The 19625-nt window shown below is 39.2% G+C and overlaps 1 protein-coding gene and 1 non-coding gene across 2 annotated transcripts; one reads left to right on the top strand and one right to left on the bottom strand.

Moving 5' to 3' along the window:
- Positions 1–984: 984 nt before the first annotated feature.
- On the bottom strand, positions 985–13458 carry LOC133235957 (chorionic somatomammotropin hormone 2-like). Its single transcript, XM_061397723.1, has 5 exons — positions 13404–13458; positions 5871–6052; positions 3863–3970; positions 1821–2000; positions 985–1192 (listed from the first exon to the last, which is right to left on the bottom strand). Exons 1-5 carry the CDS (start codon positions 13456–13458, stop codon positions 1001–1003), a joined length of 717 nt encoding a protein of 238 aa, XP_061253707.1. The 3' UTR covers positions 985–1000.
- On the top strand, positions 8496–8604 carry LOC133237118 (U6 spliceosomal RNA). The gene has a single exon (XR_009733148.1). It is a non-coding gene; the product is annotated as a U6 spliceosomal RNA (small nuclear RNA).
- Positions 13459–19625: the final 6167 nt, after the last annotated feature.

Raw genomic sequence — 19625 nt, forward strand, 5'->3', positions numbered from 1 at the left:
CATTGAATAGGCTGAATATGAGATGGAGCTGACACTTGACTGACCTGGACTTGTGAAACCCAGAGTGATAGAATGTATGGAATGGCTGCAAGGTGATGCAGGAAATGAGGATGCAGTGGAGTGTGGGTGACGACAGCCACTGGAGGAGGATGAGCCGGTTCACCTTTGTATCTGCTATAGTCTCAGCCTTTGTGTCCCCCAGAAATTTCATATGATGAAATCCTGATTCCCATGGTTATGTTACCCCTAGGTGGGGCCTTTTTGAGGTGATGGAGTTGTAAGGATGGACCCTCTTCTGTGAGATGTGTGCTTTTATATATAAGAGACACTCAGAGCTCCCGAACCCTGCCCCGTGTGAGGATACAGTAGGAATTGTGTGACCAGAAAGGACCCTGCATGACCCCGCTGTGGAAATCCATTTCCATTGTTTTTAAGCCTGTGATATTTTGTTATAACATCCCAGAAGCACTAAGACAGCATCCTAACAATCTTTAGACAGTTCAGTAAACCTCATGCTATTTACACAAAAGTGCAAAGCACTTATCTTGTCTGGTGTAACACTGTGATAGTTGGCTGAAAGTCGTGGCTGGGTTTCATAAAGAATCCTGAGATTCAGCCTTCTTGGTAGCATGACCAGAAGCATGAACAATTGTCTAATTCTTTGATTCTAATAACTTGACCCAGAATAATTGGCTGTGATTCTTACACAATCTCTTAATGGTCGTCTTTGTAATGCCAGCTTCTGCTATTTGTGACCAATTTTAATAGGCGCTTCATTCTCTCAATTGTAGGGGTGGATTTTCTTTTAATTTACTCTTAATGAAGATAAGAAATGTTAACACATTGCCCTCTTAGATTTTGACATCTCTAAAGCGTCTGTGTTTATTTTTTAAGAGGAGACCCATTACAGAGCATGCATTAAAAAGCTCTAAATTTCAAGAAGCTCGCTATGGGATAGATCATTATGCCCATCTCAGAGCTGGATGGGATGGATGTGGATTTAGCACGTTTTGTGTGTTCGGCACGCCAGGATGTTGATGTACATGTCAACTTTACGTGAATCCCTGCACAGGCAGTGGAACAGGTTATAAAATTCAGAAAGACGCCTATCTTCATCGCTGAACTTCATGGATGAGAATCTTGACCAGGGAATGTGAGCCTCGTGTATCGTCTTCAAGACTGGAAAAATAATCTGAATACCCAAATGATAATGACCTCTTATGTGTTTTATTAGTATTTGCTTATCTTTTTGCCTTCTAATTATCAAATAAAGATTTGGGGAAGACATATGAATATAAAACTCTCTAGATATGGATTTTGGAGCCAGCCTCTGAGAAAACAATTAGAAATCTAAAAACTAGAAATGGAACTCAAGTTTAGTTTTAACTTTCTCTTTTCTTCCTTCCCACTCTCATCCTTTGATTTGAGGAGAACAGAGAAAGAAGACAAGTGGAACTTCAATAGCAGATGTCCTGGGATACTTAGAAAAATGCTGATCTTGGAAATTCTGTTCTCTAGTACTATTACTCTTGAAAACATTACAACCACCAGTGCCCAGGTAGAGGCAAGCTGTTGGTGGAAGTGTGTGCAATGCAGGGAAGGCTGCACATGTCAAAAATTGCAGTGAAATTCTGACTCCTTTACAGTAGAATCTATCACTATGAATGTCTAGGCTCCTGGTTTATGTAGTAGCCACCTAGTATATAGAAGTCATGAATCTTTTTCTTACAAAATGAGATATTTCCAAACTCCTTATGCATTACAGTGGTCACCTCTCTCATTCATGAACAAAGCAAGAAAGCCCTCTGCAGGATGCTCACCTTCCTGAATTGACTCTCTATGATTGTTTCAAGTTTCTCTGACATATTCTCAATCTCCATGGCACTTGATATGACAGCCTCTGACAGATTTTTCATACTCTGCATCTCCGGGACTAGATAATACAGAGGATTATTCCAGCAGTACAGTAACACGAGTGTCCACTTACTAAGGTCTTCATTCTAAGCAACCAGAAGAAAGAATCTCATTAAAAAAATCATAATTCAGTGGTTTTGGTAACGTGATCTTTGCTCAGAGCAGCTGACCTAAAAAACTTTTGGTTATTCCTATGTGCATGCAGAGATTTTTGAAGGTAGTAAAAGTTGCAAAAATATAAAATGTAAGCTATTAGTTCACACTTTGCTGAATTTTTAAACATCTAGGTTATTTTAGGAACTAATTCTTCTATGCATTCTAATGTATAACATGAAGACTTTTCTTTTTACTTCTGAAATTCTACCACCACTCAGTGAGTTCTTTTGTGTTTGTATATTTCCATGAGAGAATCTAAGTATTTATGCAAGTCAGTATGTTCTGCAGTGCCTGACCCAGGAAAGAGGGATTCCACCTGTGCCCACATCATTGTCACCCAGTGATTCATTCGTATTAATGAATCAGATGAGTCCTTCCTATTGATTGTAGATCGGTAATTGCTTTATGATATTATAACAAAGAGACAAGGAAGAAGACATGACGTTCCTAAACAGGCTTCTCTCCTCAGCTGATCCCATACCAGCCCCCTACTGATATCAGAACAGTTGTTTTGTTGACATGTCTCCGGGCAGAAAATGGCACAGTGTTGTCTTTAGTAACAGCATCAGTGGGATTCACAGTGGAGGGTCCCCCCTAGTTCACTACTACTAGCAGAATTGAGCCTGAAAATCCCAGGGGCTGAAGATCTCTAGTTAATATGCTTGATTTCTTTACAGCCATGAAGTGTTTTACTGGTAAAGAACAGAGAACTGAATAGGATTAAATATAGTAATGCACATAAAGTGAAGTCGTTCAGTCATGCACGACTCTTTGTAACCCCATGGACAGTAGCCTGCACCAAGCTCCTCTGTCCATGGGATTTTCTAGGCAAACCACCAGGGAAGTCTTGTCACATAAAGTGCTGAGTAAAATGTAAGGCCATGTAGTAACTCTCAATGAACTTTACATTTAAGCTTATTGAAAATCCCTCCTCTTATTCCTCTTTGTCCTTTTTCCTTTACTTGTTCACCCTCATTATTAATGAGCTTAACAGGGGAATAGAATGCTAGTATCATTAAGAAGGTTGTAGAGAGAGAAGATAGAATTTTAAGGGGGGATACATGTGAAAATATTTTAAATAATGTTAGGAGGAAGAATAATGCAGGAAATCAGAAAGAGATTATAACAGTGAAAATTTGGAGTTGCCATAAATGATTGAGGCTTGATACATAAACTGTGTTGTCCTCAGAACAGATGCAGTTGTTGCCGCCATGAGAAGCAAAGCAATGTTTTATAGGCCATTGTGGGGGAGACTTACAAATTAAGAATAAAAGGTGACAGAGGAGTAGTTGAGAATGACGAATGAAGAAGATGTCAGAGAAGTAGAAGCAGAATCAGGAGAGCCTTGAAAGGCAGATGCAAGGGCTCGGTTGGTGCACTATAGGATTCCCAAGTAGGAGTCACTAGTAACAGGGAGTACTCAAAACTGGGGTGTGTTTCTTACATATTCATGAATTTTGCAATCTTATATTTTACACATGGAAGTTCCCATTCATTTCCTGTTTTCATACAGAATAATAGCTGCGATCCTGTGTCTAATGCATTGGTTGAACTAAAGTTGTCTGCATGGACAATTTATGGATCTGTTATTTATCTTGCTACTACAGATCTTTAGTCATCCCTTGATTTCGCTCATGCTTCATCAGTTGCATAATACAGTTTCTCTTCTATTGCTTACGGTTCCTCCACCTTTTTCTGCATATACAGTTAACATAACCTCTAATAATCTGAAGTCTGGTAACCTACATGCTGTCTCTTTTGATCCGGTGAAAAACCCAGGTGAAAGACTCACATTCATCTGCTGGGCTTTATCTCTTTCTTCAGGAGTATGGAAGGAATTGGTGTGGCAGCTCTTGGTGGCATTGATATAGTACAGTTTGCCCTGGGCATATTTTTCATCCTGAAAGTAATCAGGCAATTGGTTAGGGTTGTTGGACATTCAGTAGATGAACCCATTACCAGAACACTAACATGTTTGATTGACGTGTATTTTTTTAACGGGGGGTGGGGGATCACAAAATTTGAAAGTCATTCTTTTCCTACTTTTCTATATATTGTCTCTATAAAAATGATTTTACATATAACTTTTCTAAATTTAACCTTTACCATTCTCGTTTTATTATTATCTTTTTTTTTTTTTTTTACTATTTGAACCAAATATAGCACATATGTACCAATATTTGGTGCTTCCCAGGGGACGGTAGTGGTAAAGAATATTCCTGCCAATGCAGGAGATATAACAAGACTGAGGTTTGAATCCTAGGTGAGGAGCATCCCTTGCAAGAGGGCACAGCAGCCTACTCCAGTATTCTTGCCTGGCCAATCCTATGGACAGAGGAGCCTGTTGGGCTACAGTCAGAAGGGTTGTCAAAAATTGGACACAACTGAAGTGACTTAGAATGCATGCATGCACCTCATTTAATCATTTAATATTTTGTTTACTTGTAAGAGTTGGAAAAAAAAATAGACAGTCAAAATGGAGGATAAAAGAAAATCTAATGAGTAAAAAGAACTACGTGAATTTAATAGAAAACTTTAGCTCCACCTTTTATTACCTGTCTGCTCTACTGTGTGCTCCTTGATTGACCTAAAAGAATTAACATACAACTTTCAAATACCTTGCTCAGAAAGAGAATAATTGTTTCCAATTGTAAACATCCCTTCTACTGCAGCTCAAAACCTAGTCACTGCAAATCTTAAAACAATAATTTGTACCTTTAAAAAAACTACAAAGTATTCGTTTCTGTGACCGGGATTCAGCTTTGTTTAACATGTTCCATCCACCCAGTTCACTGCAGAGCAGTTCTTATTTATTGGCTATTTACTCTGAGCCTGGAGAAGAAAGCCCAGAGAGAAAGGACCTGAAAATCAACACGCTTCCTTTTGCCCAGTCCCACCTGAAAGTGCTTTGTGTCAGGTAGTATTGTGGGCTGAATCTGTGTTCTTCAAATTCATGTGTTAGAGCCCTAACTGCCAAAGTCCTATGTTTTGAAAAGGGTTCTGACTTTTGGGGATCCCATGGTGTACAGCCCACCAGATTCCTCTGTCCATGGGATTTCTCAGGCAAGAATACTGGAGTGCTTGCCGTTCCAGTCTCCAGGGAATCTTCCAGACCCAGGGATAGAACCCAAGTCTCTCACACTGCAGACAGATTCTTTACCATCTGAGCCACCAGCGAAGCCCATTAAGGTCAAATGAGCTCTTAAGGTGGAACATTGATCCAATAGGTTTAGCGTCTTCATGAAGCGAAACAGCAGAGAATTCTCTCTGTGTCTTTGTGTCTCTGTGTCTTTTCCTCTATCTCTCTTCCCCACCCCCCATGCTTTGGGAGGAGTTACAGAGAAGCCAACCTGGGAAAAAAGAGTTCTTACCAGAACCTCACCTTGCTGGCACCCTGATCTGGGACTTCTATCCCCCAGAACTGTGAGGAAAGAAATTTCTGTTGTTTATTCCACTGAGTCTATTGTATTATTTTATGGCATGCCTAGCTGATAAATACCAAATCATTTATTTTGGAAATTTAAAAAAGAAAATGAATGAAAGGAAATTGAAAAAATTATTGCACTTCTTAGGAATCTTTGAGATTCCACAAAACTGATCCTTTCTTCGATTTCAACTTCTTATGAACTGACGGCTTCTTTGACCTAGAGACGGTGTTATTGCAGCGTTCTTGTTTGAAGGATACTATAGCCCCGTCACTTAGGGGAAGTTTCCTTCTGGGAGCCTGGTGGTCTACAGTCCATGGGGTCGCAAGAGTCGGACACGATTTAGCAACTAAACCACCACACCAGAGTACTTACAAACTCATTGAACATTATTGTGGAAAGGTTATGGAAGTCGTGGGAGAGGCTGGCGGCATTGATAAACACGTCAATAAGGGATTTCTGTAAGGAGACAAACATGTCAGGACCGCAGGACGGGCATGAGATGCCTTGGCACAGGAGCAGATTAGACACGACCAGCAGCAGCAGCAGGCAGGACCCTGTTTAAATAAAAACATGAGCCATTCTGAGATGATCTAGTCACCTGAGGTCATCAAATCCATCCTGTGGAGGGAAGCCTTTTCTTTCCCTGTTGCTCTGATCAGGAGTTCTTGCTGTAGAAGCTGGGGTGGGGAAGAAGAAGTGCCTTCAGTGTAAGTTTAGATGGTTGATGATATTTGCATAGATAGAGAGTTGGAGAAGTAGGTTATTCCATGTATTTTTGAATTGCTCCCAGAAGTACTTCTGTGCTCTGCAAACATTTGGAACTTAATTCTGAGCCAGAGGGTTTAGGCCATTTTTTTAAAACAGTTTAATCTTGGGACTCTGCAGACTCTGTGCAGCGAGGCCTTCTAGGAGTTTGCAATTTTTTTACTCTACATCGACTAATGCTTGAATTTTAGACACTGAAATGACAAGAAAAGTCCAGTTAATCTGTGTGGTTTACCATCACGCTGGGGTAAGAGTAAGCACATGACTGACTGATCACCACTATTGAGTACAGAGAGAATAATGAGAGAAAAAGATACTGTACCTTGGATCTGCTCACTCACCTTAGTAACCCCATGCATGTCTCTGATACTTTCAAAAAAGCTTTGAAACATCTCAAAATCTGTGTTCCACAGGAACCCTGTGAGATAGCCTTAATCTTCACTATGATCATCAAGTTATGTTAATGAAGATGTGATGACTTGGAGAGGGCAAGTAATTTTCCCCAGGTCCCATTATTAGCAGATGCAGATGACTGGGCACCAGTACATCTGTTCACTTCCTGATGTCACATCACACATGCCTGTGGCCCTCGGTCTGCATGTGTGTAACCAGGACCACATCAGGAGCTGTGATGACTCTGCTTAAGAAGAAAAATATTTTGTCTTTGCCTGCAAAACAGCAGTGACCCTAGAACATTGGTTTTATCCATTTGTTCTGCTCTGTCTATAAAACACTCACTGTTACAGTCTTTGACAGTTATCAGTGTGGGGGCCTGTTTCTCCTGGCTAGCCTTTCTTCTTGGCACCTTGGCAGCTCTTCTACTCTTATCCATCTTTATTCTTCTCATTACGTTTGTTTCTTGGAGAAAATAGCAAATAAATCTCCAAATGATAACACAAGAATATTACCTGGTCAGCACCTAAGACGACGTCATCGGCTCTGCAAACAAGGCCTGCCCTTTCCTGACTTTGACTTTTTAAGGACAAAATTTACCTGTTTGGTCGGGAATACATCCTGACAACCCATGGGGCTTAGTTTTTAACCATCTCCAAACATCTCCTCTTTGACAGTAGAACTAGACCTTCATGCTTCCATGATGTATTGTAATATTTCAGAAATTATTCCTGGCCCTACCTTTGGCCAACAGAAGCATAAATCATAGACTCTTGCAAGTGTGATTTTAATATTACTTTTCCTGTCTGACCTTTGTAAGTAAGCAGAATTTAAGACTGAAGTGAGCAAGAATTGAGTTTGGACAAGAGAACTGATAAAATAGAGATTTTATCCTCCTGAATGAGATCTGAACACGATCCTTTTTCCAATTTACCAGAAGAGTGAGAATTTAATTAAGGATAAGATATCAGCATTTAGTAGGTTTTCTCTGCTCTTAGTTAGTTTATTTTTTTTTTTTCGTAGTTAGTTTAAATTGGCATGGTATCTAAGAATAAAATGAATATTTAAAATTAGGTGATGAAAATAAAAGAAAGTGAAAGTAAAGTCACTCAGTTGTGTCCGACTCTTACTGACCCCATGGACTACAGCCCACCAGGCCCTCCTTCCATGGGATTTTCCAGGCAAGAGTACTGGAGTGGGGTGCCATTGCCTTCTTTGGAAAATAAAAGAAGTGGTCCTCAAAAACAAGACATATAAGTTGGAGAAATTTGGGACTATCTCTCTCATCAAGTAAAGAGCTTATTGTGACAGGCAAGGAGGATAATAGCTTATATAACAGAAATGTATTTGTGTGCATATATTACTGTGCATGTATACATGTGCTATGCATAAATATATGCTTAATTCCTTCATGAAACTTTGGACCTTATAAAATTCGATTTTATAAGAGGCGGTAAATATAGCAGAATACCCTAATTCCTAATGTAATTGATCATCTATTGGTAGATAACTATATGATTTTTTTCTGTTAAATTGTTTTTTTTTAATATTTATCTCAAATACTTATTTTTTATTTTTTTAATTTAAATTTATTGATTTTAATTGGAGGCTAATTACTTTACAATATTCTATTGGTTCTGCCACACATCAACATGAATCTGCCACGGGCATACATGTGTTCCCCATCCCTAACCCCTCTCCCACCTCCCTCCCTGTACCATCCCTCCGGGTCATCCCAGTGCACCAGCCCCAAGGATCCTGTATCGTACCTGGACTGGCGATTCGTTTCCTATATGATATTCTACATGTTTCCATGACATTCCCACAATTGTTATACGTGTGTTTGCTTTCATAGCACATATATTAAAAATTTGGAATTACACTGAGAAGATTAGCATGACCCCTGCCCAAGGATGACACACAAATTTGTTAAGCTTTTCATATTTTTCTGTAACAGCTTCAAGGGGTGGGACGGGAAGGATGGTGGCAAGGAGGTTCTAGAGCATGGGAACATAGGTATCCCTGTGGCTGATTCATGCTGATGTTTGGCCAAAACCAGTACAGTGTTGTAAAGCAAGTCCCCTTCAATTAAACATCAAGAAATTCAATTCTAAAAACTGTTATTGGGGATCATATAACAGGTTCAGATATCCACTGTATGATTAAAGAGGATCTGACTGGAAACTGATGATGTCAATTATCATTGGTTAATGATTCATTAACTTTATAGTTGAATGAGAAAAGTAAACTCACAAACACTATTGTCTTGATTCAGTGTCATAGCAGGCTATAATCCTTGTCTGCATTCACTTTTCAGTGGTACGGTGCCCAAACTTTGAAACTGAGGCTGTTCCCAGAAGCGCACAGTCGTGAGTCCTGCCCAGGGTTTTTGTTCCTGATGGTGGAGGTTTCTGTTCACTGGTCACTAAGGCCGAAATTTTCTCTGCTGAGAATTCTCTGGGTCTATCACGTGCACAAGTCTTTATATTTTGGTTTTCTGATTTGATTCTCTTATTCTTTTGATTATACTACCAATTCACTTTATGATTTATTTTTCAGACCTTTTGTGCTTTGATCTTTCTGATGCTCATTAGTGTATTTGCTTCCATGTCTACCTCTCTGAGTAGTTTTCAGCATCACATAAACCTTACCCTATACTCTTTCTGTCTGGATTTTGGCGTTTAGTATCAGCATATTTTTATGAACTTCATTTTCCTTCTGGTGCGGTTTCTGGTACACAGTTTAAGCTGGTTGGCTCACATCTTGCTTGTTCGTGTTGTCTCCAAACAATTAGAGGACTCTGCTTTCTTTCTAGGCAATACTGCACTTCGTTTTGATACTGTTGATAATTTTCTGTGATTTCCCTTCCTGCCTCATAAGCTTTGTCTTTCTCAATCTACTGTACCCTGAGTACTATGTGCTGTATGTTGTTATTACTATTTTAAATCAATATCCACTAGTATAGCAGAGAATTAAAGGCAATAAAATTGCAATAGTATTAGTAATAATACATTCCCCCAAAAATGTAATCCAGTAATGCTCCCAGTTTTAAATAACTTTCTATGCATGTATTACTGAGGTCCCCTACTCATTTTTCCATAGTAGGTGTTTCAATTTTGAAGAAGAATGTAGAAAACATTGGAGTGGAAAATTCTGACAATCACCTTAGATTTTAAATGCCTCAAGATTAAGTATGTAATTATTAGTTTGTTATAGTTAATAAGGCTATTCTGAGCACATATAGCTCAGTGTTCAGTGACTGCTATTGGGTAAAGGATGTATACTGTGAACTGTATCACCAAACAGGTGATTGGAGATAAAGAAAGCAATGCCAGGAAGACACAGGCTTTTGTTCTGGAAGGAAGATCTTACAGGGTCTTTCATCTACAGTCTACTCTTCCGATTTTTCAAAACACTTACTCTTCCTTTGCTCATTTAGTAATTTGGGTTGTTTGATTTCTTTTCATACTGAGTTGCATAAGTCTCTTATATATACTTGGATATGAAGCCCTTAGCAAATATGTGATTTGCAAATATGTTTTTTTTCATTCCATAGGTTGTCATTTCATTTTACTGATGGCTTCTTTTACTATGCAGAAGGTTTTGACTTTGATGTGGTCTCACTGGTTTATTTTTGCAGTTCTTGCCTTTGCTTTTGATGACTGAGTTGTTTGAGCTGCTTGTATTTTGGAAAGCAATCCTTTATCGGTTGTTTTATTTGCTATTATCTTCTTCCATTCTTACCAAAAGACTCAGACTGGCTGAATGGATACAAAAACAAGATCCATATATATGCTGTCTACAAGAGACCCACTTCAGTCCTAGAGACACATACAGACTGAAAGTGAGTGGATGGAAAAAGATATTCCATGCAAATGGAAATCAAAGAAAGCCAGATTGGCAATGCTCGTATCAGAAAAAACAAACCTTAAAATCAAAACTATTATAAGAGATTAAGAAGGACACTACCAAATGATCAAGGGATCAGTCCAAGAAAAGACATAACAATTTTAACTATGTATGTACCCTACATAAGAGCACCTCAATACATAAGATAAACACTAACTGACACAAAAGGGGAAATTGACCATAACACAATAATAGTAGGCATGTTAACCCCACACCTACACCAGTGGACAGATCATCAGAACAGAAAATATAAGGAAACATAAACCTAGAAGGAAATATTAGAGCAAACAGAACTAACTGATATCTTCAACACATTCCATCCAAACGCAGAAGAACACACTTTCTTCTCAAGTGCACATGGAACATTCTCCTCATCTTGGGTCCCAAATCAAACCTCAATAAACTTAAGGAAATTGAAATTATATCAAGAATTTTCTCTGACCACAACACTATGATAACTGCTACTGCTACTGCTGCTAAGTCGCTTCAGTCCTATCCGAGTCTGTGCGAGCCCATAGGCAGCAGCCCACCAGGCTCCCCCATCCCTGGGATTCTCCAGGCAAGAACACTGGAGTGGGTTTCGATTTCCTTCTCCAATGCATGAAAGTGAAAAGTGAAAGTGAAGTCGCTCAGTCGTGTCCGACTCTTAGCAACCCCATGGACTGTAGCCTACCAGGTCCTACATCCATGGGATTTTCAAGGCAAGAGCACTATGATATGAGATATCAATTATAGGGGAAAAAGAACTTTAAAGAACACAAACACATGGTGATTAAACAACACATTTCTAAATAATGAGTTTCTTCAGTTTACTGAAGACATAATGGAAATCAACATATTCCTAGAAACAAAGAACAATGAAAACATGATGATCAAAAACCTAGAGGATGCAACAAAAGCAGTTCTAAGAGGAAAGTGCATAGTAATAAAAATCCGACCTCAAGAAACACATTCTATAGACAAACTACGTATCTTTAACTCTTTTTAAATTTCTCTTGTCAATGTCTTAAAGGTTTTGCATAAAATCTTTCATCACTTTGCTTGTTTATTTCTAAGTGTTTTATCTTTATTTGAAGCAATAGCAAATGGGATTGTTTTCTTTATTCCACTTTCTGATAGCTTGTTGTTGATATATAGGTAGGCAACTGTGTTTCGTGTATTGGAATATAGTAAACATAATGTATGCTCCATCTTTAAAGAATAGACATTTTCCCACATATAAGACATATAGATGATCAAGAGGAATATGACAAGATGCTCAGTATCACTAGCAATCAAAAGAAATGCAGACCAAAAGCACAAGGGATATATCCTCATACCTGTTTGAAAGGTTAGTACCAAAAATGTAAAAAATGACAAATGTTATTGAGGATGAGGAGAAAAAGGAGTGTTTATGCACTGTTGGTAGGGATGTATACTGGTGCAACTCCCATGAACACATACTGTGGAGGTTATTCAAGAAATTTAAAAGAGAACATTTCTGTGATCCATTATCCCACTTCTGGATATATAGTCAAAGCAAATGAAATCATTGTCTCAAAGAGAGATCTGTATTCCCATGTTCATTGCAGCATTATTCACAATAGCCTTGATATAGAAACAACAGTCTTTCAACAGGTGGATGGATTAAAACTATCTGATGTGACATATATACTACTACTACTAAGTCACTTCAGTCCTGTCCGACCCTGTGCGACCCATAGACGGCAGCCCACTAGGCTCCGCTGTCCCTGGTATCCTCCAGGCAAGAACACTGGAGTGGGTTGCCATTGCCTTCTCCAATGCATGAAAGTGAAAAGTGAAAGTGAAGTCGCTGAGTTGTGTCTGACTCTTAGCAACCCCATAGACGCAGCCTACCAGGCTCCTCCATCCATGGGATTTTCCAGGCAAGAGTACTGGAGTAGGGTGCCATTGCCTTCTCCCTGTGACCTATATAGGTAAATACTATATAGCCATTAGAATTAGAAAGAAATCATTCCATTTGTGGCAACATGGATGAAACTGAAGGGCATTACACTAAGTAAACTAAGTCAGAGAAAGACAAATACCACAGGATCTCAACTATAAGGACTTTCAAAAAAAAGAAGGGAACTCAGAGTAGAAAAATGACTGCCAAAGACTGAAGGGTAGGACAAATAGGGAGAGATTTTTAAAGGTTACATATTTTCATGTATAAAAAAGTAATAAGGTGAGGATCTAAGTTTGAGCTTCATGATCTAATCATGAGATTGAACAAGCTCTGGGAGTCGGGATGTACAGGGAAGCCTGGCATGCTACAGCCCCTGGGGTCACACAGAGTGGGACACAACTGAATGACTGACTGAACTGAAGAGAGTGGAACTTACCTGTGTTCTCCTCAAAAAGCAAAAGTTAAATGTGTGTGGTGGTGACAATGTTACTTACTAGAAAGGAAACTCATTTCTAATCCATGCACAAATGCGGGTGGACAAGATGAGGGAGGGGTAGGTGGAAGTGGGGTACACCTCTCTCCACTGATGCATCAAGAATGTCTAAAGAGGCAGCAGTTCTCCCAGAAGACCAGGTGAATCCTGGCAGGACTCCCTGACTACTGAGAAGGAACATCCCGATCTACACAGAACTTGGTAGGACAAAGGAAAGAAGGGACAAGGAGGAAGGGGAAAGAAGGAGGAGAGCAAGTGGGACCAGCCTGAACCTGGGGGAGAGGGAGCTGAAGCGCAGGGGAGAGATCCCCATGTCCATGGCCATCCACTGGGAAGGGGGAGGCATTTGAAGCTGTTGGGGAGTGAGCTAACTACTCTGTGACAGTCTGAACAGAGTGAGAACCACATAGACAAGCCATGCTGCAGCCTCTCATACCTCGGACAGGGTTGTAAGTCCACTGGTGTCCACGGAAGCTGGGAGCTGGAGCCATGGGGATTGTGGAATGATCCCAGGGTGAGGACTCCTGTTGACCGTGGGGAGATAGCCTGATGGGATGGGATGGAGGAAATCTGCTGCATGGAATGCTTCTTAAGGAAAGCCATGAGGCCATAAAAGTAGGGTTCAACTGCCTGTGGAGTAGAGCTATCTCTCTTCATGCTGGTACCTGTAGGTTGAGCAATAAAGACTTCAGTGAGGGTGATCCTTGAGTGCCTGATGCACTAATCAATGGAGAACTTTGAATGTCTATATACCCGACCCTACACTATTCTCTGTCTAAATTTTGGGTTTTAGCATCATAATGTTTTTATGAACTTAAATTTCTTCTGGTAGAGTTTCTGGTTTACAAATTAAGCTAATTCCTGACAGTTGGCAGGATTTTGATGTTTCAAGAAACTTTGAGAACCTTCGTTCCTCTCAAGGTAAAACTGCCCTTTACTACCATTGCTGACTTCCCATACTTTCACTTCTTGCCTAATATGTTCTATGTCTTTCTCTATTCGCTATAACTTTAGTAGTATGTACCCCTGTGTTGGTATTAATATTTATAATCAATTATTAATGGATGCAGAAGAGATCCAAAAGGACTACAGTTACAACAGTAGTAATAAATAACCCCAAGTTATAATCCATTAATGCTCCCATTTAAAACTGATTTTCTATCTATATGTTATTGAGGTCTCTTAACTCATTTTCCTTACTAGGTAGCTCAATTTTGAAATGAAATATAGAAAACAATGTAGTGGTAAACTCTGGAAATTACCTTCCTTTTGATATGCCTCGTTAGTAAGGATGCAAACATTAGGATTTTTTTTTCCCCTGGTGGGGCTGTTCTTAGTACATATTATAGCTCACTGTGGGGTGACTGCTATTGACTGAAGAATGTACACATTGAATTGTAATTGTCAAATAAGTGAGTGGAGATGAAGAAAGTAATGCAGGAAGGCACAGGCTTTTATTGTTCTAGAAGGAAAACCTTGCTGTGTCTCTCATCTGTAGTCTAATCTTCAGATTTATTGAAAGTCTTACTATTCTTATGCTCCACTAAAAATTTGGATTATTTGGGGGTTTTTGTCCTTGAGTTGTGTGTCTCATGTATTTTTGGATATTAAGCCCTTATCAAATATATGATTTGGAATATCTTCTGTCAATCTCTAAATTGCCATTTGATTTTGTTGACGTTCCTTTCTTTGGACTCAGATGTGGATCCACTTGTTTTGCAGTTGTTGCCTTTGCTTTTGGTGTGAAACCCAAAACTCATTGCAAACACCGATGGCAAGAAGATTACCTCAGTGTCTTCTTCTAAGAGTTTAATCGCTTAAAGTCTTATGTTCTAATTTTTAATCCATTTTTATGCATGGTAAACGAAGGGGGTACAGTACCATTATTTCACTGGACTATCCAGTTTCCCCAGTGCCATTTTTGACAAGCTTGTCCTTTCCCCACTGGATAGTCTTAGCTCCTTTTTCATAAGCTAACCGACAATATATGTGTGTGTTTCTTTCCGGCTTCGCTATTCTGCTCTGTTGATCTATGTGTCTATTTTCATGCCAGAAGCAAAGCATTCTGTTTTGATTACTATAGCTTTCTAATACAATTTGAAATCAGCAACCCTAGTCTTGAATTTTGTTCTTCTTTCTCAAGATCACTTTTATCTTTGGTGCTTTGTTATTTAATACAGCAGAATAGACCAAGAAGAGATGGAAAAAGTACACAGAAGAACTATACAAAAACATATCTTAATGACCCAGAGAATCACAATTGTGTAGTTTCTCACTCAGAGCCAGAAATTCTGGAATGTGAACTCCAGTGGGTCTTAAAAAGCACTGCTGCCAACAAAGCTAGTGGTGGTGATAGAATTCCAGCAAAGCTATTTAAAATCCTGAAAGATGGTGCTATTAAAGTGGTCCACTTAATATGTCAGGAAACTTGGAAGACCCAGCAGTGACCAGAGGACTGGAAAAGGTCCTCATCCCAGTTCCCAAGAAGGACATTGTTAAAGAATGTTCAAGCCACTGAACAGATGCACTCATCTCCAGGGCTGATAAGGTTATGATCAAAATCTTCCAGGCTAGGCTTCAGCATTATGTGAACCTAGAACTTCCAGATGTTCAAGCTGGGTGTAGAAAAGGGAGACGAACCAGAGATCAAATTGGCAACATTTGCTGGAACATAGAGAAAGCAAGGGAATTCCAGAAAATCGTCTGCTTCATTGATCTCACCAAACTGTGTGGATCATAACACAGTGGAAAATTCTTAATGAGATGGGAATACCAGACGAACCTTACCTATCTTCTGAGAAACTTGTATGCAGTTCGAAAAGCAACAGGTAGAAGCAGACAAGGAAAAATAAACTGGTTCAAAATTTGTGAAGGAGTCCGTCAAGGCTGAATATTGTCACCCTGCTGATTTAACTTATATGCAGAGCATGTCATGCGAAATGTTGGACTGGATGAGTCCTAAAGGCTGGAATCGAGATTGCTGGGAGAAATATCAACAACCTCAGATACGTGAATGATACCATGTTAATGGCAGAAAGCGAAGAGGAACCAAAGAGCCTCCAATGAGGGTGAAAGAGGAGAGTGAAAAAGCTGGCTGAAAACTCAATATCAAAAAAGCTAAGATCATGGCATCTGGTCCCATCACTTACATGCAAGTAGAAGGGGAAAAGTTGGAAACAGTGACAGATTTCGTCTTCCTGGGATCTAAAGTCACTGTGGATGGTGACTGCAGCCGTGAAATTAGAAGAAGATTGCTTCTTGGCAGGAAAGCTCTGACAAACCTAGACAGTGTGTTAAAAGCAAAGACATCACGTTGCTGACAGAGGTCTGTATAGTCAAGGCTATGCTCTTTCCATTAGTCATGTACACATGTAAGATCTGGACAGACGATAAAGAAGGCAGAGTGCTGATGAACTGATGTTTTTGAACTATGGTGCTGTAGAAGACTCTTGAGAGTCCCTTGGTCATGAAGGAGTTCAAAACCAGTCAAGCTTAAGGATATCAACCCCATATACTCTTTGGAAGGACTGATGCTGAAGCTCCAATACATTGGCCACCTAATGTGAATAGCTGACTCATTGGAAAAGACCCTGATGCTGGGAAAGACTGAAGGCAGAAGAAAAAGAGGCTGACAGAGGATGAGAATTGGTTGAATGGCATCACCAATTCAATGGGCATGGACTTGGGCAAATTCTAGGAGATGGTAAGGGACAGAGAAGTCTGGCACACTGCAGTCTAGGGCGTCAGTAAGAGTCAGACATGACCTGGCAACTGAACAACAACAACAGATTTATACAAGTTGTAGAATTTTTTTGTTTGTTTTGTGAAAATTTTTGACATTTTGATAGAGACTGCAGTGAAAATGTACATAGCTGTGGGTAGAATGGATGTATTAACAATATTAATTCTTCCAGTCAATAAATATGAAATATGCTCCTTTTGTCTGTTTTAAACATTTCCTTCATGAGTGTCTTGAATGTTTCATCCATAGATCTTTCAACACCTTGCTTTAATTTATTTAAGTATTTTATTTTTTGATGCAATTGTACATGTGATTATTTGTATTTCTGTAATGTGTTTGATGTATGGATAGGTAACTGAGTTTTATATATTCAAATATAGTATACAAAATGCATGCTATTTTTTACAGATTAGACAATTTTTCCCCTAAAAATAACAATTTTTTTATCTGGGCAGGTTTTGTCTGTATCTTTCAAAACTCTGTAATCCCCTGGGTATATACCAGGAGAAATCTGTAATTCCTTAGTCCTTGGCTTCATATCAGCACCACGGAGCATTCAGTATGGATGAGGCTTTGGGTTACCTTAGACAACTCAGTCTCCTGGTTGGGTGCCATGGACTAATTCTTGTTTTTTCCCAAAATTCCTATGTTGAAAACCTAATCCCCAAAGTGATGACTTTAGATGGTGGGACCATTTGAAAATAATTAGGTCATGAGTTCAGAACCCACATGAAGGCAGAGCCCACATGAATGGGATTAGGGCTCTTGTGAAAGCCCTAGTTCACTGTATGCTGTGAGAGCAGCATCAAAAATTATTGAAATTTTATTCTGCACGAATAAAAGTGTTTCATTGAGCAAACACATAACAAAGGCCTGATGGATCCAAAGAACGGACAGCAGTGAAGAGCACACATGTGGACTTTATGAATTAGGATTTAAATTTTAACAGAAAAACAGAAATGAGGTGAATTTCAAAGTTAAATGTTGCACCACAACTGGGACACGTGTCCAGAGGGAAAAGCACAGAATGCCCTATGTCCACATAAGAAGGAGACCTGAGCTGTGTCAGAGTCAGGAAACACTGTTTGGAGGAACTGGTTTTTACTGAGATCTGAAAGATGTCGAGGAGGTAATCATGTAAGAGAGAGAGGGTGTTCCAGGGAGAAGAAGGCATTTATAAAGAGCTTTAGCCATATGTGAGAATATAGAGTGAGCAGAACAGACATGCCAGGATTGACCCTTCAAGGAATTTAATTTGCTTGGTAAAACTTATGTTAACTGGACAATGAATACAAGGTGGAATATGATCAGTTCTTTGAACGAGATAAGAATCAAGTTTTGCAGAGCATAGGAGACATTTCCATGCGGGGTAATTCCGTAGAGATTCACTTAAACCTAAGAAATCTGGTTTCTATTGCTACTTTTGCATCGAGTTTTATAAGTTTAGATAAGTGACATAATCATTCATGGATTTACTTACATATTCTTAATATGGGAGGATTGCCAAGATAATTTCCAAGGTTTCTTAATTTTCTGAATATCCAATGAATCCCACTGATTATTATCTGGGGAAAAAAAAAACAACTCTTTTTCTGCCAAGTGTAATATTTGAAATAAATTATATAAAAAGCATTGAAATTCTTGCTATTTTTGTTTTTTCAATTTTTTTATTGTTTTTTTTGCTTATTAAATTTAAATTTATTTAATTGGAGGCTAATTACTTTAAAAATATATTTTCCAGATAAAATGGCAAGATATTTAAAGAATACATGACAATTAAAATAGGTATACATTATTACTGGATTCCCTCATTGATTTAATTAACATTTAATTATTAATATCACCTAATACATTTACCTTTCAAGATCTTTTTGGTGAGGACTTTTAAGTTTTACTCTCTTCCATGTGTGCTAAGTGACTTCAGTCATGTCCAACTCTTTGTGACCCCATGGACTATATAGCCCGTCAGGCTCGTCTATCCATGGGGATTCTCCAGGGAAGAATGTTAAGGTGGGTTGCCATGCCCTCCTCCAGGAGATATCCGACCCAGGGGTTCAACTCTGTATTCTTTATGTAATGTGCTTATATTCCTTTGTCTTTGGAAATTTTCTTTGCTCTCAACTCTACTTTATCTAATATTAACATATGCTTTTATCGTTTTATTTTCCAAATATCCATGCCATTATTGAGTTTCTTGGGCTTTCCTGGTGGCTCAGACAGTAAGGAATCCACTTGCCTTGTGAAGACCTGGATTCAACCCCTGGGTTGGGAAGATCCCCTGGAGGAGGACATGGGAATCCGTATTCTTGCCTGGAGAATTCAGTGGACAGTCCAACCTGATGGGCTACTGTCCCTGGGGTCACACAGAGTCAGGCACAGCTTAGCAACTAAAGCACCACCTGGTGTTCCTTCACATTTATTCCTTGGGAAGAACAGCCCTACTCAGGCTGCCTTCTGAGGCTAGGTTGGAGGTCAGGAATGCTGGGCCTGGCTTGTCTTCTCTCAGGTGCTGCTGTGTTGCTCTTCCATTCTTCAGGCCCTAATCACCTTCTTCTTGCCAACTATACAAGGTCTCCTTTGGTGGTCTCTTTTTCCAGACTGACAGAGGAGTGGGCACAAAGAGATCAATGTCATCTTGTTTGAACCAGAAGCCCAAGGTGTGTTTTATAACCTAGGGAAGAGATTTCATGGAGGGAAGTTGAGGAGGAAAGTGGAAAGGAGTCCACAGTAGGCTGGAGATGAAAGTCATGGGGTCCCTTTCTTTAGAAGTCATCAAAGCTGAGAAAGTATTTTTTCTAGGTGATATGTATATTCATCTCTGAGTGAGTACACTTTCTGTTTCAGCAAACTGTGAGTCTGTATTTTTTCATTAATTGTCTTTACAAATGCATATATATGATGATATCCATAAGACAT

This window comes from Bos javanicus, chromosome 23 (assembly GCF_032452875.1).
Source record: "Bos javanicus breed banteng chromosome 23, ARS-OSU_banteng_1.0, whole genome shotgun sequence".
In the NCBI taxonomy this organism is placed as follows: domain Eukaryota; kingdom Metazoa; phylum Chordata; class Mammalia; order Artiodactyla; family Bovidae; genus Bos; species Bos javanicus.